General features: G+C 40.3%; 1 protein-coding gene across 1 annotated transcript in view; it reads right to left on the bottom strand.

Moving 5' to 3' along the window:
• Window positions 1-724: 724 nt before the first annotated feature.
• The window catches only part of BABAM2 (BRISC and BRCA1 A complex member 2), a 172,793-nt gene continuing 149,156 nt past the window's right edge, over window positions 725-24,361 (bottom strand). The window contains exons 11-12 of the mRNA XM_084261848.1: window positions 21,460-21,613; window positions 725-1,650 (exon numbers count right to left, since the gene is read on the bottom strand). Of these exons, the coding sequence (XP_084117974.1) occupies window positions 1,587-1,650; window positions 21,460-21,613 (218 nt within the window). The 3' untranslated portion in view covers window positions 725-1,586. The remainder of the gene's footprint in view (window positions 1,651-21,459; window positions 21,614-24,361) is intronic.

Genomic DNA, 24,361 nt, shown 5'->3' with positions numbered 1-24,361 from the left:
TCTGCCATAAGGCTTCTGATTTGTTTGCAGCTTCATTTCCAGCCAAGAACTTCACTATTAAACATAACCTAAAATTTTTCCTATAAAGTAGCTAAAAATACCTGCAGTTTCTAGAGGCAAATAATTTGCATAATTCTTAATTATTAAGCTTCACTGCTCAAAACCCATCGACATTTCCTAGGTGGCCATTCCCCTGGAAAGCACTATTTTTAATGTAAAATAACAAATCTTAGAAGGGTAGGAGAATGCTGCCAATCAATTATCTTTATGAGATTTCATTGCATAAGCAGATAGTGGTGCTACAGTGAATAATTTCAAATCAAATGTTTTCCAGCCCCACTGTATCATCTGCATACGATTCATTCAGTTCCTTATATTTAGCAGAAGTAGGGCACATTTTCCATGTGCCATTTATAAGCAACATACACTGTTAATTTTATTCCTTGCTGGAAAGTACCCTGGTCTATTTACAAAAATAATTTGGGAAGTGACATTGTGACAGTTGGCCCCAACTGGTGCCCCTGACACAAGCGTGAAAGCAAGCATGGAGAGGGGGGGAATTTTACCTTTGGCATTCCAGAATTAGGGGAGGTAATGTTTCCACTTACATACACTTAAGCTTTTTCTGAGAAGACATGTCAAACTTCAGCATTAAGCTAAATACCTATATCCTTCCACTATTCCACTAGTTACTTCCCAAGACATCATTCATTCATTTGTTCAAAGTTTACTTCTTAGCAGTATTTATTTTACTTAAAAATTACAGGTCTGTGAAGGCTTTATTTTGTTATACCGATTTACAGAGGTAGTTCCTTGTGCACTGGTACTAGAAAAGTAGAACTTTTTCAGAATGGCCAAGGGAGTTCATTAGAAAAACACTAAAATTGTACAACTGGAAAAGAAAAAAACCCAACAAAGCATAAAAGCACAGCATTGCATGTAAGATGAGCTTGCAACTGAAACAGAAAAAACACCCCTCCAACACCCTGCCACACTAATATCAGACCAACTGGAAAGGCACTGAGAATTGACCTGTGCAACTCGCATCCATACCTGTGAGAGTAACAACCACAGTGAGACAACCTCCAAGGCAGATTATGGCACTTTACAGTCCATGAGGCATTCCTGGTACCTACAGCAGTTTTGTATTTTCTTCAGGTAAGCTGCAAATGTTAACTCAAAACACAAATTACATAGCATTTCTGTGGGGAGGAAAAAAATAATGCAATTTACACCATCTGAAGACAAGGAAACAAGACAGAACATACAGGACATTGCTGGCACAAGAAAATGTTACCACATCAAAACACACTCTTTTAAATTTAATCCAGTAGAGATATATATATATATGCATATATATATAAGGAACGGTGGTGGCAGAGGCAAACAGAGGATGAATATAAAATACTCGGGTTTAAGCATGCTAATGAGGTCTTTGTTTCAGAAATCTGACAAAACTGAAGCTACCAGAACCAGGCAAGAAAGCACCAATTGAGACAGTCCAATCCATTTCCAGGCATTCTTCTTCTTGGCTGACAGGACATGCGTGCACTGAAGGATCTGTCCAGTAGTATCTCTGAGGCTGCCTAGAGCTTCCCATTAGCAAATGCTGCCTCCTGGAACTGAGGGACAAACGTTTTGAAGTATGCCCTGGTGAGAAAAAGAACAGGCATGGTTAGGAACGACCAGTCTCAGAACATGGTGTGTGCAAGTACGCAGTCGAGGTTTTAACACAGAGTCATAATGTTCCGATGCTCATTGCATTATTAGATCTTAAAAATTTTCTCCCACAGTTTAGTACACATCAGATTCAGAGACTTCAGCTTTCCAGACCCAGCAGTGCTGCCTTCTTCATTGTCCTCACCTTTAACCTCTTAATGTGGTCCACACCAATAACCTGACACTGTCAGAAGAGCCTGCTGGATCATCTGTATTTTATCCACTGCAAAGCTCCAGAGATAAATTGCATCACACGCTGGAAAATAAACCTTTGAGTGGCTGTAGAAGTGAGAAACGTTTCAGGTGAGCCACAAGTGTGGCTATCTGCCTGCAGCATCTTGTAATCGGGACTTTTTGATGCAGTTGATATTCACCATGTTGCTTGGATAAAAAGGTTTTTTCCTTCCCCCCTCTATGCTGAAGGAAGCTTCACAAATGGTACTAAAGGCCCAAAGATGAACAAGTAAATGGAGCAGAAAAATCATGAAGAGAAGTCAGAATACATGCAGGAGATAAGCTCTTTATCTGCTTCCTTATAGAAACCTTGAAATGATACAGGCACTGTTGATGGCAGTAGTTTACATAAGACATAGTGAACAAATACTAATGCTTTGGATGAACTGTAATTCCTTTTATTAGTCAGAACATTATTCTATAAATTAAGATGTGCTTTGTATATTTTGGATCTGAGTCTACCTTCCTTACAAAGAATTGACTCATAAATTGTAAAACGAGCTTATCCTAAATAACCAAAATTGAGTTTGAACTGTACCTTTGACTTTATTGCGCTGAAATACTCAACCGTGTGCTAAACATGTTTTATGTGTCCCAATTATAACCTTTATTTGCAAGTTATATTAGAGGCTGCTTCATCATTCTGCCTTTGGTTTCTGCCTATTACTTTCTACATCAAACTTTCACTTTCTATTTTCTTTTTAAACATTGTGTTTTCTGTTCATATCGCTGGTCTTTATAAATTTCTAAGGAAGGAGAACCTCCTGTTCTCCCTACCAACCTAACCCCCCAAAAAACACCCAACCAACATCCATCCAACAACAACAACAAAACCAACCCAAAAAACCCACAAAAACAAAAAGAAAGAAAAAAACTAAAGTGAGAATAGCTGCTATCATATTAATTATGTTACTGGTATCTCTGCTGCTGTACATCCTGAAGCAAACATACACTGATCACCTTCACAGTCATCGTACGCGTTTCTTAATTTGGGTAGAGGCTGTGGCAATCACTGAACACCAATCACTCCTCCTCCCCACATCTGCAAAGGTTGCAAGATCCCAAAAGGGAATGCAGCCCTCTCTTTGTGAAGTTGTGCCTAGCTAATTAATTAGCAGATAGCCGCAGTCAGCTTTCGCAGAGAAGCTGTAAACACACATGAGACGCTGTCCAAAGGTTACAAGAGCAACAGAAAGTAAAAGCATTTGTGGACTGAGGAACTGGGCCCAGAAATCAAAAAGGACAACCAGCACACACGTTGCATTGTATACACAGATTGTGGTGTGTTTGTACAGGATACACTTTATCAAATCTAACTAACCTGATCGCCTTCTGTGACAAGGTGACCTGCTTAATGGACGAGGGGAAGGCTGTGGATGTGGTCTACCTGGACTTCAGTAAAGCCTTTGACACGGTTTCTCACAGCATTCTGACTGAGAAACTGGCTGCCACTGGCCTGGACAGGTGTACCCTCAGCTGGGTTAAAAACTGGATAGATGGGCCCAAAGGGAAACAAAATCCAGCTGGAGGCTGGTCACGAGTGGCGTCCCCCAGGGCTCAGTCCTGGGTCCAGTCTTGTTCAACATCTTTATCAATGACCTCGATGAAGGGATTGAAGGCTCCCTCAGTAAGTTTGCAGATGACACTAAACTGGGAGGAAGTGTTGATCTGCCTGAGGGTAGGGAGGCTCTTCAGAGGGATCTGAGCAGACTGGACCGATGGGCTGAGACCAATGGGATGAAGTTTAACAAGGCCAAGTGTAGAGTGCTGCACATGGGACATAACAACCCCATGCAGAGCTACAGGCTTGGGGGAGACTGGCTGGAGAGCTGTCAGGAAGAGAAGAACCTGGGGGTGTTCGGTGACTGCAGGCTGAATATGAGCCAGCAGTGTGCCCAGGTGGCCAGGAAAGCCAATGGCATCCTGGCTTGTATCAAAAATAGTGTGGCCAGTAAGTCTAGGGAAGTAATTGTGCCCCTGTACTTGGCACTGGTGAGGCCACACATCGAGTACTGTGTCCAGTTCTGGGCTCCTCACCATAAGAAGGGCATTGAGGTCCTCGAGCAAGTCCAGAGAAGGGCAACCAGTCTGGTGAAGGGGCTGGAGGGCAAATCATATGAGGACCGCCTGATGGAGCTGGGGATGTTTAGCCTGGAGAAGAGAAGGGTGAGGGGAGACCTTATCACCACCTACAACTACCTGAAGGGAGGTTGTAGAGAGGTGGGTGATGGTCTCTTCAGCCAGGTGACAGGAGATAGGACAAAGCTGTGCCAGGGCAGGTTCAGATTAGATATCAGAAAACAATTTTTTACTGAAAGAGTTGTCGGGTCCTGGAACAGGCTGCCCAGGGAGGGGGTTGAGTCACCTTCCCTAAATGTTGTTTTAAAAAAGGGTAGATGAGGTACTTAGGGATATGGTTTAGCATAGGACAGGAAGAGTTGGACTTGATGATCTTAAAGGTCTTTTCCAACCTTGTGATTCTGTGTGAATCAAAGTTCAGAAGAGCAGCTCTCGTAATCGTGCCCACAGAAGCGACTGTTCACCCTGCCACGTGCGCATCCACAGACCCGCTGAGAAGGTCTGATCTAGCAGCTGAATGCCATTTCTGTATTTGTGTTCTTATAAAGCACCTCTGAGATCGTACCCTATGTATGTGCTGGTCTGCTCTACGTCAGTTGGGCAGCTCAAGGAATATCACCTGCGCACCGTCAATGCCAGGATCTATCATCCTTTTATTCCTCCTTGCATTATCTGTCCTAACAGTTAATTACATTTCCTCTGCCTGCTTATTTTAAGTAGCTTCTTCCTTCCCCTTTGATAGCTTCTCTGCAGACTCTCTTCCATGCACATGCTCTCCTTACTGACTTGATAAATACTACTTCAAACTTCCCTCTTCCTAAATTGAAAAAAATCTTAGTCATTAAATGGGATATAAGCAGAATTATTTTCTTACGTTTTACTTCTTTTCTGGAACACCTCCTTTACAGCATCTCTCTGCTTTGTATTAAACCCACGCTTACTGCACTGTATTTCAATGACTTTTCTGTCAGGTAAATTCCAGAATGAATGCTTCTGATACCACAGGCACCCTCCCACACCATCTTTATCTAGCCCAGCATCTTTCTTTTCACAAATTCCCGCAGCAGAGCTTGTATTCTTTGCTGCAAAACTAAATCTGACACCTCCTTCCATTCTGATCAGATGTACGGTTTCAAAGAGGATGTTATTTCACTGGTAGTTTTTTATGAATCTCTTGGAGATGTTCCACACACTACAAAAATTCCATTAGTACTTCAGAATTTGTAAATGCCTGCTTTTTTCTTTCCATATTTTTAAGAAAATGCTCAACTTTGCCCTTATTGTTTGTGGTCTTGGCCAGACTAAAGCAAATGTAGTACCACATGTTTACCCAGGATTTGTTCCTCATTTCTGCCCGCCTCCTGAGAAGAATTATCTGAGATTAAAGACAATTTGGAAAAAAAAAAATTGGATAATTACAGTTCATCAGACACAAAACCCAAATTAACCTTTCCCACCCCAAACCGAAATGAAAAAGACCCTGCAAAGAGATACAGAATTACTTGTTAGAACTGTATCAGCTACAGCACGCAGACTGAAGAGGCAAGATGGGGAAGAAGAAAAGGGGAGGTTGAACTGCTGTGGTATTAATGAACACTGCATGTAGGGAGGGAATGGCAACTGTTAGTGTATAAAAGTAACAAGGCTTATTTTGTCTATATGTAAAGGAGTAGAACACAGAACAAAGACACTACTCATTATTACAGCTTGCTGGAATTATTAATATTTTAAAATCATGTAACTTTTTCAATGGAAAATTACATTTTTACCCAGTTCTGTGCATTTCTGAGGAAACGTTACTGAATTTTCACCAGGAAAAAAAGGAAAAGAATGAGGTACTTTGGTTTGGCTTGATCTAAGAAGAGATGTTCTGGTTTGTAGAACTGAGCCTCAACCATTAGTTTGATATTAACCTCCTTCTCTACAGTTCAACATCTCAGAGATGATGCATCTAGTCACACAGACAAGACCCTGGTGCATCACAGGAGTCATAAACACAATAGCAGAAGTAGTCTCTTCAGGGGACCCAGCCCATGAAGAGTGACGGGATAAATGGGATAAATGACAGAAAAATGTCCTCTTCCGGGAGCATTGTGCTACTGCTAAGAGATGCATTACAGCATCACATAACTGCATTTCCTTTTCAGACGCTTCAAGCAAAATGTTTTTCAGAAATTTTCCCTTTCATCTTAAGTTTGGGACAAAGCCCTATGTTAAAATACGTGAATTTACTGTGAAACGGAAATTCTGACTTTTTTCTCCACTGCAGAGATTACCAGTAAGGACGAATGAAGAGAACAAGCACCAATTACTGTCTGAGTAAGTTTCATCTAACAACCAACTGGCATTGAGGTCAAAGCCTACATGTTTCCACACAGATAGGACCATGACACGGACGTATTATGTCATAATGGATAACATGAAACACTTTTAAAAGAAATACAAAATTTTCTGAGGAACAAACACTCCGGTACGGGGCGGATGGTAAGGGCCTCTTTCACATGGAACACTATTCCTTTTAGAAAGGTTTTAAATTGAGAGAAACACTCCAGCATAATGCACAGAGGCACAGAGACGCTGTGAATGTAAACATGAACTTTAGAAAAAAGATTCATTTCTCATATTCTATACACACAAACCTATTCCCAGAAATTTACACCCTTGATAGCTTTGATCTGTGCTACACCACAGGAATTCACATAAAAATCTCTCTTTTTTTTTTGTTACAGACACTTCGCCACACGCTACTTTCAAGTATCTCAGAAGTGGTTTAAAGTTATTATTTTTACATCCACTGGATACGCTTTTCAGCTCTAGAGAACTTTTGTTAAAATGATTTCAGTAATTTGGGTACCTGTGGAATTACACTAAAGATGCAGAAAGCTAACTTATCTATGGTTTTTCTAGGTTGCGTCATATGGGAGAAATAGGTTTTTGATCAAAGCTTTCTCTTTTCTGGGAAACACAGAGTTCCTTCTTTCTCTTGCTTTACTCTACCATGTTCTCAGCGGGTCTGTGTCACACTGACCTTACACCAAGCTCAGAAGAACCGCAGCCAATGCTCCTTTAAGTATAGAAAAAACTGGTTCGTACAAAGTCGACAGATATTCTTTCCGTGGCTGTTCAGTACAATGGCCGAGCGTCCCTCTCGCAATGGTTTAGATCTTAGCTTAAACAGTGTTTAAAGAGTTGCTTTCTTTTCAGCTTAGAGCGAGTGCCAATCTTCGTACGCATACAGGCACATGTCTAACTCTTTGTTGAGTGTCTTACTGTAAGAGTCTCTTGCTTTTTGTCTATTTGTTTTTGTTCCCTCAAATGGTCATTTTCCAAGTTCAAGGTAGCAAGTTATGGGGTTTCTATGGAAATTTTTCTTCAGCACTCTAGAAAACAACACATTTCGTTGTAGTTAACCACTGTATACACTTGATACAGTACATTGAATTTCAGGTGCTACGCTCAAGGACATCTACTGAGAGTAAAGCACTTATCTTTCCTTCACCTTATTATCCAGTGGAAAGAAAGTCTTGCTATTGCAAATGGTAAGTATCTAAAAGAAGGTAGAATTGGATCACTCGTTGTTTACATGTTTTCAGTGATATAATACACTGACTGGGGTACAAGGTCTTCAGAAGCCCATACATGTCTAAATCCTCGGGTGTGGGTTTGCAGTGCTTAAAACATACTTGACTCAGAATTCGCATGCTTTTGTGAAATTTCATTCTAATTGTAACGTTTTTTCCAGTATAATTTAGTGCTGGTTTTACAATGTAGTTGGTAGAAAAGCTGTACTGACCATTTATTTGAGAATACCTTCCGTCTCCAGATACTTGTGCTGAAAAATCTGCCAAGACTCACATCAAACACTTCACATACATTTATGGGGAAAGCATTCTGAAAGTGTAACACACTTGTTCACTGCCATTGCTTTAGCCTGAATGGTGCAATAGCCAACTGTACAATGGCGTTCGTTCTAGTTACCGCTCACTGGGTAATAAAGGTAGAAGAGCTGCCTAGGTGTTTCTATTTCTCTTAAAAATCTTCCTGTGTGAAATTTGGAGCAGAACATAGAGAATCAAGCTCCAGGAGGATAAAAAAGTGTACAAGATGCTGTACCAATGAGATTTCTGCTTCATGTGTCTTGGGACAAGGACATTCATCACGGGGTGGTGAATCATCTTCCAAAGTCATACACAAAATAGACTGCCCTTAAACTCCCTGGTTCAAGAGTGCCAAGCTTTTCAGCACACTGATCTCAAACTTGCCATGCCAGTCCTATTCAAACTCATATTTTACGTGTTTCAGCTCAAGTCGTGGGAGTTTCCAGTGCCTTTTCCATCAAGAGATGGAAATCAAGGGGACAAAGTAATCCTGATGGTCCACATCAAGTACAGACTTAGCTATACAGCAACATGTCTACTACCAGCACAGCGTATTCTGCCCTTGCACATTCTTTACTGGCAAATGAAAGCCCTTGAGTGGAAATCTCGATCTTTTCACAGAGACACACAGGCTGTCATTACATTTTCCCATTGTATCAAGCACATGTATTGTGTTCCTTCTTGTCAGAATATGGGCTCAGGTTATTGTACTCGGATTTTTCCTACTACCTGCTTTGAGAGCAAACTTTACTCTTAAATACTACCCATTATTTCAAGATTGTAATCACTCTTGTGAAATTTGGGATCTACTGTGATTATGGATTAATTCTAAAAACACCAGCTTCTAATTACAGAAAAATCTTAGTGCATTCAAATCATAGTAGCTAGTGTAATACATCCCTTTTCTCCTAGTCTAGGCAAAGCATAGAGGTAAGGGTGGGGTACTTTTCCTCAACCTTTTCAAGCTAACCTGACTGGGCCAGGCACTCCTGTAGGATCTCTGAAGAGTTCCACCTAACTCTTCCAAGTCTTCTGGAGTCAGGTCTGTAGCTATGACACCCTTCACCTGAGCAGTCCTCTGTTGTCTGCATTGTCCAGTAATTCTATCAGAAAGTTTATGCTTGAATATTCTGCAAATGCTTATTTACCCCAGGACTGAGGTGAGGACTGAATTGTCCCCACTTTCAGTTGTAGTAGGTACAGCTGAGAGTTCCATGCATTTGCCCCAACTGCTGTTCACTTCTTTTAGAGGACTTGCACCTCCAGAATTTGCATCATTTTCCATCCCATTTCTTTCCACCTGTACCCTAAAGAATCTGCTGAACGACATCGACAAGTTTCTTCAATCCACAGAATCCTGGCAGAAAAAATTCCAGTCCAGAAATGACTGATCTTCATAAATTAGCCAGAATAGCAATGTTCTCCCCTCTTCCAATTAAATTAGGTGAAAACAGGAACTAAGAAGGGCGTAGGTCAGAGTAAAGGACAGCCCGAGGCTTCTTGAGGTCTTTGACCTATTCCTCCCAGACTAGTGTTATTATGCTGACACTTTGCAATAAAATCTTGTTATATAAATTATTTCAACAGCACAGCCATCTTAGAATTATAAAAGAGCTTCTCCAGGCTTTATCAACGTCACCTGATTATTCCCTTTTTTGAAGAACAAAGTACTTCTGCATGGAGTATGCATGTAGCGTGCCTTTGTGTTTTTGTGTTCCTGCTGCAACTTGTTTTGACACAATGAAAACTTGTTTTGAAAATACCGAACACCTACAACAATCCCTTTTGGGTGCCAGACAAGAGGATTTGTCCTCCCGTGACTACATAGGCACAGCCAGCTGGTTTGCTTCGTGGTACCCCCAATAATTCATCTCTCCTGTGTAGAAGATACTAACAACAGCTCTCCAAGCTCTCTTGGATTTGCTGTTTGTTTATAACAGCTCAATATCAAACACGCCAACCTTTATTTTTTATATAATTCCAATTGTCAGGAGATACCTAATTCAACGTGATTAGTACGAACTTACAAAAGGAACTTAAATGAATAAATTGTTATATTAATTCCAGTAGTAGGTTTGTATTTAGGTCATAGTCCATATGGGTCCTCATTAGGTACTTCACAGGTGGTTATCCCCACTATCTCTATGCCTTGGATTTAACAAGGATGGAACACGGAAGTGTGGAAACCTACTGAAAGCCCCTCGTTTGGGGCATAGGTTTTTTATATGTGAGACACTTAAACCTCTTTGTTATTTTTGCTATATATAATGCATTAAAAATATTTTCATCAGACAAACTCTGTTGTCTATTTATTCACAGGCACTTCCACAGCGTTCCTCACCAGGCTAAAGATAAATGAGCACTCCCGGCAAAGCAGAGCAACTGAGCCTCCTGCTTCGGGGTAATATCGGGATAACAGGCGACTAATTCTCCGCTAGACATTTTGCAACACCTCTATTAGGAGAAAAATTATCCTTAAAACAAATTATCTTCCTCTGCAGCTGTGAGATGTGAAGTGACAAATAGTTCTCAGCGCTCCTACCTTGTGGTTGCGTCGCTGGCATCAGGCTGCAGCAGGCAGGCCCACGGCATGGCCGGGCGCCAAGCAGCGGAGGCTGGGGAGTTCAGGAAGATCAGGACTATTATGGCGCCCGTTAGGCCTTCGGGAGGCAGCAGCATTTCCAAGCTACCCTTCGAATCCCACCATCACCACAACTTACCCGAGCACAGCAGCAGAACGATAAAGGTACCTTCCAGGATTTCTTTTATTGCTTCAAATATACATAACGATACTTGGCATGTATGCATGTTTCTAAACTAAGCTTCTTGATGGTATGCTCTTGGGATGTGGTTTATAATTTCCTTACTAGGCAGCTTTATCTATAGCAAATATTTTGCTTTTATGTGAAACACAATGTCTACACAGTTCTCCATTTTATACATCTCCAAAGCCGGTGATGCCAAGCAAACATCTGAAGTGTTTATACAACAGCAAGACAATAGTTCTTAAATTACTGCTACTGTAACTGGCTAAACACACAAATGTACAAAGGAGTCGGTGCACAATGCCATTACGCTGCCAGCAATTTTTCTTCCTGGGTGCCAAATAAATTCATCACATAATCTCTCTTCCTCTGCTAATATTCCTCTCTCTTTAACCTCCTTTTGCTGTGATTTACCTACAAGGAGGTTAGTAAACTTCCTATGCCCGTTTCTACCTGCCAGTCTACACAAAGCACCAACTGTGCAGCCAGGCTGATGGACAGGACAGGAATCAAATACCAAGAGAGCTGGAGGTCCGCAGTGGGCAGCAAAAATACTGTTGCCTTCAGCTCAGTTTGTAATAGTATGTGGCAGAAAATCAGCTCCAGAATTACACACAAAACAAAACGTACTACCAACAGGAAACTGGAGTAGTACTGAAAACACACTTGTTTTAAACCTTAACATTCACTCATGTCCAAAAGCTGTCTCTGTATTTTACCAACAATGACTTTTTCCCCCCAGAAGGTCTAGTTGAAGTTATTACCATTTTCGCTTCAAGTCACACAGAAAGGTACAAGAGATGGCTATATTTAGACATATTTTTTCAATGGTTTGCTGACTGTAGAAATAACAGGTGGCTTTAATCAGTATGAAGCAAACAGAAATAAAAACTTATTTTTTATTTCGTTATACATTTGTGTGTCTTTTCCAAAAACCTAGGATATCAATGGATTTTATAAATGAAGTCAAAAATTCAACATAGCTCTGCTGAAAAAAAACGAAAAATGAAGACAAATTTGCTGCCTAACTTGCCATAAAGCAAAATGAATCTTGACAATCTGTTCAAATCACGAAACAACCATAAATATAACAACCTGACTAAAGGCAAGATATTAAGGATGGGAGTTCTAGGGAACTGCTGCGGAACCAGAACTGTAGAGCATTATGTAGGCTGGCAATTAATGTTTATTTTAAAGCAGCAGCATAAGTAGGGTCATCACTCTGCAGAAGATGATAGCTTTGGTTCCAAGAACATACGTGCTCCCAAACACACGGACCGTTACTGACAGTGACAGCTACAAGTTACAGCTACCGGACGCAATCACTGCCTGTAGACCCAGGCCAGGCTGAAGGCAGGAACTATCCAAGCAGTGTTTTTGAATCATCTGGAAACCAAGATTCTGTGATTTATTCTCTCATGGGTTTCTAAAATGGCTATCTGGGAATTTTCAAAGGCGTACTGCACAGGCGCAGTGGCTCGAGGTGTCACACGAGCTGCTCGCTTTGAAACGGTTTTGTCAATGCATTCTGCCTGCCAGTTCAAGAGATAAACACTTCACTTCCTTCACCTTCTCCACAACGTACATAAATAGACTCGCTTCAGTCAGATGAAGGCTTGTGGTCTTAGATCATAGCAAATGTTGCTTCTGCTTTATGAACTTCCATTTTCCCCCGGGGATTACTCAGCGCTGGGGCAGCGGGTGTCTGCGAAGGGGGCACTGGAATATTTCTGTCACAGCACGGTCACTCCACTTCCTTGGAATATCATGAGAAGGATATTCCAAGGCCATCACGGAAAGATTCAATCTTTGTACAGCCTTTTTAAACACAGTGCTAATTCACAGGAAATTTCCAGTCCTATGAGCTACGGTGTGACAAACCTGTTCTATTTTTCCTATTTGCTGAAGTGCCAGAGCCATATTTTTCCACTCCAGGTAAAGGTTAACTTCTTAAAGAGATACTGCTTATTCAAGACACTTATTATTTCCTCCCATTTAGGCTACATAAATGCTCACCCGAACTCTACTTGTGGAGTACAATTATTTAGCTAATTAATTAGTAGATTTGAAGAAGGAGAAAGTCGGTGCCAGATGAGATGGAATTAGGACCCTCTTCTAAGTATAAAAGAGAAATAAGGAGGGAAGAAAGTATGGATGATATATGAAGTAGGAGAAAGCAGAAAAGCCTGGGCAAAAACATGATCAGGAGTTAGGCTTGTAAGGAAAGACAAGGAGATCACAGAAGTAATAATAGAATTTGAATGATCTTTAAGCAATTACTGAATCCCTTAATTGTACTTCAGAGGAAGAAATGAAGGGTTACACCTCAGATGCATCCATTACGAGTCTGACAACCAGCATATCCCTGAAAACAAAAGTTTGCTTCCAGGTGAAAGTACTGATTTCATCATGCCATCCTCTTTGCTTTGCCAGATTGCTTATCAACAGGGGCCGAAGGCAACATACCAAAACATGAAAGAAACCTCCTTGGATATTCATTAAGACAAACCAGTCAGAAGGAAAGGGATGAGATGCCATACATCTGTGATTATATAAAACATATTAAAGAAGTTATTTCTCTTTGCTATTTAAAATATATGTTTGGTACTATAAGTAAGAGGAAATTCTCAAAAGGTCAGAGACCTCTCCAAATGGGGAAATGACAGGAACACATTCTTAACATTTACATGTAAAAACAGAATAATGCAGCTCAAAAATCAGAGGAACAAATTAGCTATGGCTTTCCAAATAAAATCTTGTCAAACAGTACAAAAAAGTAAAAAAGAATGTTCACAAAAGTAATCAAGTCTCAAAGAATAAATGAAGAGGTTTTGCAGCCAAGTTTACCAGGGAGGTGCTGAAGACATGGAGGTGCTGCCATCCCAAAACCCTGCTTTACACAGGGCGCACCGAAAGATCTGACTCACAGAGAAAAAATGGCCAAAAAGGTAATGAAGAAATCAACAAAACACACGCAAGCAAATCAGCAGGCCAGGATGATATTCACACCCTGAGTTCTACAGAGACTCAAGTGTGAGAAAGTTGAACACTTGAATAGATTGTAACCTCCTGCTTAAAACAGCTTGGTGCCAGAGACGTGATGTCAATGAAAAAAAGGTCTGGGAGAATACAGGGAACTGTGGACCACTATGTCTCCTTGTCTGTACCTTGCAAATCAGCAGAGAGTGTTGTAAGAAACAATACATTTATAAAAAGCCCAGAATTAGTCACCTTGACTAAATATGATATATTGGGTAGGAGTCAAACTTAGGCCTCGCAAACCTTTTTCTTAAGGGACCAAAACCATGAGGACAAGAAAGACTCAAGTGACACACACTGCTTGACTTTCCTACAGGAATTTGGGAAGGTTATACAAAGGCTTTTAAAAAACTGAGTTACTGCAGCAGGAGAAAAGATCTGTGAGTGGATAAATAGCAAGTCAAGAGGAAAAAAAGAAGATAGCAATGAATGATGAGTACTATTAGGCAGAAGTCACCTGAGAACTGCAAAGAAATAGGCGGTTTAACCTGTGCTTTTCAACATATTCCTGCATGATCTGTAAAATGAAGCATCAGAAGATGGAGAAGTTTGCTAACAATTTAGTCAGGGAAGGAAAAATGATACGCTATTATGAGGAACTGCAGATGGTTCTTACAGCACTGGGAGACTGGGAAGTAACATACTGGGAGAAAAGTCAATATTGACAGACATGAAAGGGAAATATGTGAGGAAAAAGACTTAATTTTACACAATAAAAAAACCCACAGGCTCTGAAAAACAGCCAGTAAGGAGATCTTGGTGATAAAACGTCAGCGTAACCTTCAGTCGCACACATCAGATGTTCTTGGAAACGGAACAACAAGTAAACCAGAGAGCACCACTATGTCACCATATGAACGCATGGTGAACGTATCATGAGTAGCATGCAGCTCCCTGCCTCAGGAAAAACACAACAGAAATGGTAAAGGGATAAGAAGTGAGACAATGATGATCAGAAATACGGGAAGATTTTGTAGAAGGAAGAAGTAAGCAGAGGAGGAGAAGAGGGACAGAAGAGACATGAAGAGTTTCATAAAATCATAAAGGTTATGGAAGGGACCAGTGGATTAGTTATTTGCTGCTTCCTTTCATACAAGAGCTAGGGGGTAACAACTGGAGCTAGGGGAGGGTAGGAATGCACAAATCCAGCTCTTCACACCACACATCATCTGTGCAATCCCATCCCACAGAATTTTGTGATGTTACGGTGTGGGTTCAGAAAGCAATCAGACCAACAGGAAAAAAGCTAGGTATACATATTGTACAGAAACGTACCAATTCTGGATACAGAAATCCTTGAAGATGGCAGCACATGCCAGGCAAACATCACTACATGCTCTGCCACGCTCTTCCACAGGCATCGGCTCCTGCCGGTCGATAGAGACGTGGCACTGGGCTAGGTGAACGCCGTTCAGAGAGCAGTTCTGAATGTTACCCAAAAGACAAGAGCACCTGGCTCACCCGCTGTTTTTACTTAGCTATTTATCTTGTAATTGACCAAGTAACAGTACTTATCCAGACTGTTAAACCTCCGCTCCTTCCAAAATCACCCTTTTCTCTCAAGCAGGGGAGGACATTTTTTGGTGTTGGTTTGTAACTGCAACTCCCTGCACTAATACAGAACTGGCAGCTTTGATTAATGTACAATAGGGTTCTCTAATGAAGCCAAATCAGTCAGTTCAGTTCAGTGTTCCAGAGCAACACCTAATACTGGTTATCTAAGATCCACCTACATTAAATTCTAGCCTTTAATTCCGATAAAACATGTCTTTTGGAAAAGTGCTTTTATATTCCTCTTCCACCAAGCCAACTCCTCCAGTCTACTCTGTGCATTTCTGTCAATACAGGATAGAATCCTTTTTTTGCAGGAAGAATATTTACTATATATTGAAATGCACATATGTACAGTTCACACATATACATAATGTCTATATAAAAACACAGAAAAACTAGTTGCCTGACAGATTTTATTTCTGTGCACTTCCTATAGCATCTATAACCCTCATCTTTAAATAGTTGTTTTTCTTTTCCCACAGTCAAAGCTTTAATGAGAAGTGACCAGAAACAAATACCCAGGCCCTTCTGTTTTGGCTGAAATCCACATAATGCATGACAGCACTGAAGATCCCTGGCAGGCACCTGTCAGAAACTAACATACCATAACTTAAGAGTCAGACTTAATTATCCAAGGAGACATTTAAAGAAAAGTACATGAAAAATATGACTCAAGAAGCGCGACTATCATGTGTATGCACTGTATTCTGTAGCTTGTGCAGAGGAGTAACTCTAAACCCCCCCCAATCCCGGGAATATTCAAATTAAAAACTATATCTATTCTATTCTATTTTATAATCAAAATAATTTTGCTATTAAGGTTTGCCAGTAAATCAACTGCAGAACACATTACAAGGACAAATATAATCATTAAGCATTTTAACAAGCATGTTTTTTTCCATTTCCCTTTCCACTTTTCACATACAATTGTGATCAGCTGACACTCCCACAGAAAATAAGAGTTTTGATTTAATGGACTATAAAATCAAATTAACTTCTCTGTAAGCTTCACACGGCTGGGTCGCCACATCTCTTCTTGCTATGGCTGTCACAGCACATTGGCCCTTTTGTGCTCTGAAAAAGAGCCCACTGGCGGCAACAAAACATCAGCCCTACTCAATTTCAGGCAAGGAAATGGCTCTTCTTCAGTTTCTGATGGGAGGCTAGTGAAAACCAAAGGGTTAAACAAGTGCCCCAGCTCAGCATCTCACCCCTTAGTTTGTACCTACGCTCTTCTTCAGAGAGAATCCTCTGAGCCTTGCAAGCACTCAAGCACATGCGCACACGCCTAGGGAAGGATGATATCCCTATATTTTCTTCTTCTCTCCCCTGCTCTCATTTTTCTAAATTTCTTTTTAAGATGAAGGGCAACAGAGCCAAAGACAGTCATGAAAAAAGCTACCAGGAGAGTATATGGAAATGCAAACAAGTTAGTCCTCAGAAATCTGCTCTGTAAAGATGCTTAAACTGCACGGAAATAACATAGTACAAGAAAATACAATTTGCCAGTTTTACAAACAAGCAGGAAAACACACTGAAATACAAACCAAATAATAACAAATGATTTATAACCTTAATTATACCTACATCAAGGAGAAAAGATGATAAAACAGATGTAATGTTTACACATAAACATTGTAGTGAGATTCAAAGTTGCATAGGTGGAAAACAAAAGTTTCAAGGAAATTGAGAAGCCTGTTACTTTAAAAGAACCCAAACTGTAGCAGTAGATATTCTGCCTAAAACGTGAAAGAATTCTTGACTTAATAATAAAAAATGTATGAGTTGAAAAACTGGCTAATGTCAAAATAATAATCATTAGGGCAATCAATATTTACTGAATACCACAGCAATACTTTGACATGTGACAACTGAATTTGTCTGAACACCAACACAACAATTGTGCCCTTTTAAAAATGTTAAATATCCTTTTATCAGACCAAAAGATGCCGTTCCTCTCCATACCAAGGCACACAAAATCTTAAAGCAATCGCTTCAGTCAAATAACAACTAGCACAGTAGAACTGTGCTACACACGTTCTAATTTGATGATAGCCAATGAGAAGGTATCGATGAGGCTGAAAACGCTACAGCCCAGTGCACCAGCCCGACACTTCTCTGATGAGGGCACGCTTGGGCTGAGTACAAACCCCAGCTGCAGCAGCGCTGGTGATACATATGTAGCTCACACAAGATGTGTCTTCATATAATCTTAAGCTGCACTTGACCTTATGGCAGAGCAGCAGCCAATATAGAGAGCACTTGAGCCCTTTTAAGCTTTCACCCTCACAGAACCCCGAGGGATATGTAAAATTAACACCGCATTCAGCAAACCGGTGAATGGCCAGGGACAGCAATGTTATTCAGAAACCAGTTTTATCAGCCACCTTGGGAAAGAGAATACGAACCTCCGGAACAACTTTTTATTGTGATACCAGTTTTCCACCCTCCTGCTATTTTTAATGATGAGTAGGCGGATTTATGTAGGATAAAAGAGTAAACTGAGTCCTGACTTGCTCTCCCCAAAGTATAACCTGAGTCTACAGAGCAGTGCTGGGTTGGACAGAAATTGGGCCAGAGTGCATCTAAGAAGTGAACTTAATCTGTACAAACAAGCAAGCTTTATTTACAGTATTCCTTCATAAAACCCCAGGCTTAGAGTCTGCGTGTTCTTTAAAGACTCCATTTATGTACACTTGAATGCCTATTTAAGCAAAAAAGAAGAGAGCTTTCCCATGGAAACCGCACAGAGATGTTTTACTTCACACGTACACCACAAACAAGGCTGCTAACTTTCCATAATTTACTGTATTTTCTTAGGCTTGCTATTGTATTTTAGGACCAAATCTTTTGTAGAAGCTGCTTACGCAGGAGGCCACAGACATATAAATAAATGACCTAAGAGAGGCAAACCCTGACGCGTGAACTGAGAGGAAGCGGCATCTCAGCAGCCATTTTAGTATTTTTTGTTTCCCTGTTTCTAGCTGGAGGAACAGGTTAAAAATTTCGTGCCTAGCTGAGAAACAAGCAATCTGGAGGCATTTGGAAGCACATTATTTAATCAGGACTTGATTTGTCCCTTAGAATTAAATCAAGCCAGAGGGTAAACCCTGGGCTAAGACAATAGCAACCTTCAACTACCAGATGCTATCTCTCAGGGAAGAACCTAAATCAGCAGGCCTCAAAGGAGCCAGGTGGTTTTAAAAACTGCTTAAGAGGGCACAGAGAAGGAGAAACTCGATTTCGTGGACTTTATCAGACAGGCAGAAACTGGTCCAATTACTTCAGCAAGAACATGAGCAGTTTTTTTTCTTTCTCTGTGAGTGAACAAGATCCTGCTAAACTGATACTCTGATTTGAGAATTTGCCTTCTAGATTTAGCCGGTAAGTGCCTAAGTGTGAATGCGTACGATCTGCTTCTATATGCATACACTTTAGGGGAGTAATTTTGCTTCTACTTATATAATTACTACTGATTGTCTCAAGGCTACAGCAAAGGGTTAAGTCCTAACTTCAAAAGAGATGCCAACCTCTGCTCTGGAGCTGCGAAGATAAGCAAGGATACCAAGACTTTCAAGTTTAGTCCTCTTCGCATGGAAGGAATTGGATGGGCTCACCCGTTCAGAAAAAAAAACAAAACAAAACCAACCTCAGGAGAAGGCTGGGCACAGAATCAAAGTCCCTTTGGCATGAACTTATGACAGCTCTGCCCATGAATAAGCAGGTTGTGCTGAGTTGCTGAAAACAGAGGCAGGGCTTGCCAAAACTGAGCACGAGGAAATCTCTTGAGTGATGGTATTTCAAACTCGGTGGTGCTTCTACATCCATAAACCAATGTGGTATACATGCTTCGGTCAATACATGACTAGACAGCTAATGAACCCAGTCAGTGCAAGAGCAAGTATAAGGCGCCCTTGATGCTACAGCAAGAAAGCTACAGCAAGAAAGACAGTGTAAACTGATCCCTAAAGTGTCTGAGAATAAGGGTGGAGAATTTGGTCAGACACCAGAACATCAAGTGGGTGATCCTGTGGCCCTAGAACAGTACAGCCAGAAAGATAAACAGAACTGTTTTGTCTCAAAGGATGGGAAGCACTTGGGAGACCATTTGGCTAAGAGGGAAAAACACTGCATATAAGCAAAACCTAATAGACAATAATTAGAAACACAAACAGTTGTCTCTGATTTATCCAGGGCTAAAGTTGCTTCAGCTAAATAGAACTGCCTTGCTTCTGAGTCTGCATCATGTATCTATCTTTTCTTTTTTTCATTTGGTACATTTGAAGAAATATATTTAATTGCAACACCTTCCTATATAGCGAAATATATTCCCATATACTCAGCCCATATCGTGGCTATAGTGAAAATAAAGTAGAATGAAAAAGTATTTGGTTGTTTTGAAACACACTAACCTATTCTAAGAAGCCCTAGCAAATATTTTAAACACTGTTTACATAAGGTGCTCAACTGTATAAAAAATCTTTCTTAAAATATGCTAACACGTATCATCACATCATACTTTTCTTGATACAGATTTATTTATGGTACCTACTCAGGAATCTCTAGTTCCTGCAAGCAAAGCGCTTTTAACTGGAGCAGCTTCTCTGTCTCTTTGCAGCTCAACAGCAGTTATTTCAGACACGGCAGGATACTTTCTTCCCCCGCTTCTCATCTTTCTCGCATTCCATATCCAGTGCAAAACTTAAATGCAAAGGCTCAAACGTAAGAGTGAATAACCTCAAAACCACACATGTGATAGTAAGTTACACATTTACTGCTTTTTACAAGAACTGTTACAATACACCTGGATATCAACTGCAGGGCAAAGAAGTCCATTCGCATACACCCACTCTAAAATGAATGCACTTAGCAGACAGGACATAGGTCCTTGCAAGCTTCCAGCTGCAAAAAAAAATGCATTTTGTAGTATGTTCATTAAAAAACCAAAGCCCTCAGTAATGCTTCCAGCTATTGTTTGGGTGTTTTTTTCTTTTAAACAAAATACTTATAATATTCTGCTAGAGAAAAGAAGCGAGTACATAAGAATACAGTATTTGATCAAGAAGTGTCTCTCCTAAACGGTACTGTAGTAAGCCTGAAGACTAGCAAAAAAAGTCAATTACAATGCATCAAAATCCAAAATCAAATGTTCCTTGATGTTCTTCATAAAATTTAAATTATTGTAAGATCTGCAAACACTTCAGTCAATTGTTGTTTGCTTCCATGCTCTCCAAATTACAATCAGTCTCTGACCATGCCATTCATTTGATTTACTCAGCTTGAACTACTCTCACTCAACTCTTATTTACGCATCTTCTCTAATTTAATTTGATCCTGTGATTGTCATTCAAAACGTTCATTCCAATATGCCTTATTCTTTTATGCGGTTTGATGCCTTTATGTGCTAAACAACTGATAACCAACTTGCTTAAATCTGTTGCTGTTCTGCACTGTGCCACGGCAGCTTGTCCTTGCAACAGAACCACTCTGCGGAGGCTGCCTGTGATCTTTAACTAAAAGGGATACTTGGATTGAAGAGGTGTCAACCCAGCCTGGGCTGAGGGCTTGAAACAAAGCTGCAGAGGAAACAGATTCTCTGTTTCTAGCCAACAGAAAAAGTAGTTTTAAAACCCCTCAGAACCAAACCTAACAGGAAAAACCCATGTTCAGACTTTCAGATAACTCACTCAAGTTCTGATAGGACTGCCTCCTATGCTGGATTTGTGGCTTGCTCTACCTCCTCCCATTCTTACACATCTTTTTATTATTCCTTATTCCATACCTTTCAGGTTTTCCTCCCTTGTTCTTCCCATCTCACATGCTTCCCTTCAGGGTTCCCCCTCACACCCACACAAAACCACGGGGTTACCTTGACTGACTGCTATCATGCAGATTACTGCTGCTGGGGGCTATCTTGTCTACTTGGATTGGAAGCTCTTTGGAGCAGAGATTGTCACCATCCTGTGCCCGTAAAGAGTCTTCTTTTGATCAGTCCTCTGGCACTAATGCAATTATCATGATTAACAAAGTACCTGTCTGCACTCATACCTGGGAACGCCAGGGCTACATTAGAACAAAACCAAGTTCAGCAGTTAAAACGCTGGGAATATACAGATAAATCCATGGTATTTCTACTGACAGGTGACTGTGAACAAACGGAACATTTAGTAGGAAACAGCAATCTGACTTACTTTGCTCTCTTGGCCATTTCATTGCCATCCCAGCGGGGGCTGTAAGGGTAGTTCTTCTGGGCCTGGGAGTACAGCTGGCCACTGTTAGTGAAGTGGTAGACAGACTGAAATGTTAGGGTTGGTTGGTCTCGAGGAAAGTAGAGGGGTAGGTCAACTGAAACAAAAAGAAAAAAAGTCATTAAAATACAACAATGCATTTTTTATTTTTCTTTTTAAATTTGGAATATATATAATTCCTTTCTATTGATTTAAAGGCAACAGTAAAGGAGAAATTGATAATTACTTACAAAATATACGTCTGTATTTCTTTTAGTAATGACTCCAACATATTGCTCTATGTGACAGTTGCATTATATTAAAAAACCCATTTAGCTCATGTATTTCTAAGTTAATCATAATGTCTACACCATGATGATATTGATATAGAAAAATTAATACAGTATTTTCCTTTATAGTGAAAATTTCCCTTTCAAAAACCCACAAAATATATTCTATTCATGCTTTCCAATCAAGAAACAAATTTCTCTTATCTGCTTTAGCCAATTCACTTTAGTATGAGTGCCCCTGTGGACATCAAAAGCTTTTTCATATTCATTTTACAGCCAAAATGTAAAGCCGTTAAATGATTTGATGAAGGATGTAGAAAGATTGAGTCACATGTGTTGGAAAAGAGCTCAACTTGCTGTCATCTGTCAGACAAAAAATTCCCCACAAAGCCCAAAACAGACTGCGAAGTCATTAATACCCAAAATATCTCACTAAAAATAAAAATCAGAACCTCTTAGTTCCCTTTGCTTTTCACTGTCTCATGATCAGCCAGGTCTGGCAGAACAATAGAACAGTCTAGAACAGAATGGCCAGAAACTAACTTCTCATGGCTAGATTTGTAGTTTAGATTTTTTTTGTCAACTTCAGGAGGCTTTAGAAATCTGTAGTTGAACTGAGTTATGACAACAGCCTTAAATTATTTACATTAAATTTCTAATGTAACACCAAAATTCAGAGAACGACGAACATTTCTTCTAAAGGTGTAGATGTCATTTATAAAGCATCTACAACTAGTTTTTGTTATCCTCCAAAACACAGTGCTTTCATTCTGCACAATGACAAAACATGGCAGTGGAACAGCAACTCCCTGTGAATCTTACATAATTTTCCCTGTCGGTGTAGCAATGAGAGAAATAAACTAATAAGAACTAATTCATATAAGCTTGGGTTCTCTCTTTGTCACTTTGCAGTCCTTTCTAAGGAAAAGGAAAGACTCCTAAGTTAATGAACAGGTTGGGATGTCGGACGGCGGAACCAAAAGCAGTGCAAACAGAGTATGAAGAAAGTGAAAGGAACATCACAGGGCTGAACTCATCCATCCTCAAGTGGAACAAGATCTCCCCTCCAGTACACTCAGTAATGCACTGCATTTTCTGCTTTGAATCTCTGAGATACCAGTGCAAGACAGATTTTATTTTTCTAATCACCCTGCTAGTCCCTTCATTTTTCAGTTTTTCTAATCTCATCTGAACACTTGGATGCCGACCAGCCAAATCATCACTCCTTTTTTCCCCTAAATTACTGTCCAAGCTCTAGAAGTAAAACTATTTGTAGCCACGAAGTACAGACAACTGAGTGTGATATTCCAGCTGTAGTCCCAAAAATACAAGTAATCACCATGGACGACAGCATTTGCTCAGTTCATGACCCAGTGCCTGAGCTACACGTGACAACTCCTGGAGTCCCAGTGACTCAGCTCACGCAGCAGCTTCCAAGCAGATATTTGAGCGGTAATGACATGGGCAGAGTTCTGCTAATTTGAGGGCTGTAACAAAGGTTAGACTCAAAGATTGCTCCCTCAAATTCCTCTTTGTAACATGATTATTAAATAACACCCCTGAAAAACACCAGCGTATCGAGGCCAGTTGTCAGCAAGCAGGCTGTCTCCTCCCCTCGCAGATGGCACCTGTGTGCCACAGCCTCTGAAGGACTTCACTGTGGAAAAAAAGAGTATAAGCAAGGGGACAGGCTCTCCATTTTAACATTATAAATAGACTTCTTCAGTGCTTAAACTCTGCTCCTCTAGAGCACCTTTTTCCTTCTTAAGTACCAACTCCTTAAAGGAACACTACTCTGTGTACTTGTGTATTTTATTGCTGTGTGAAAGGAAAAACAAACTTTAGCAAAACACTCCAGCAACAGTTCAGTCCTTGTATTTAACTTTTTACTTGAGAACTTCTGACTTTCATTAACTTCCCTTTGAAAACCTTTGTCTAAAAAATGGGGCGGGGGGGGGGAAGTGACAAGAAGCAGCAGTTTTCTTCCTGTTACCTACAATTAAAGGTTTGCATCTAGGATAAAGTATCTAACACTAGAAATGCTCTCTGAATAGATAATCAAGACATTGCTGTCAGTAGAGAGGCACTTCCATTCATTAAGTATCCAATCTTTTAAAAAGAATTTCCCAACATTGGTATCATGAAAATATAACAGAAAACATTTTCTTTTATTAACCAAAACCTAGATGGGAGTTTTCAGGAATTACTCACATTATAAACTGTTAAATCAGATAATTAAATAGGATTTAAGACTGTGCATCTCACATCTGGCCAACATCAGTTCCTGAACTGCAGGCAGAATTTTGAAAAATTTGACCTGCCTTTGATTTCTAACACTGCCCCTCACTTAAATTCACCAAGCTCCCAGTTTTCTAACCATAGTGTTTCCTTAATACAAGGTGTGAGATGAGCTCAGACCAAGTGAAAAAACCTGTCCCTAATTCTGGAACACAACCACGCCTAAAAAAACCAGTAAACAGGAAACAGCCTTGGGTTGTAAAGTGTTGCACAGACCTCAAGGTAGCCAGCTATTATTTCAGCAGTAGGAAGGGAAGGCAAGAACTCACTTCCGTCGC

This window comes from Gallinula chloropus, assembly GCF_964237585.1.
Source record: "Gallinula chloropus genome assembly, chromosome: 3".
In the NCBI taxonomy this organism is placed as follows: Eukaryota; Metazoa; Chordata; class Aves; order Gruiformes; family Rallidae; genus Gallinula; species Gallinula chloropus.
Note: the sequence above shows the minus strand (reverse complement) of the source record. Positions and strands in the feature narration are given on the sequence as shown.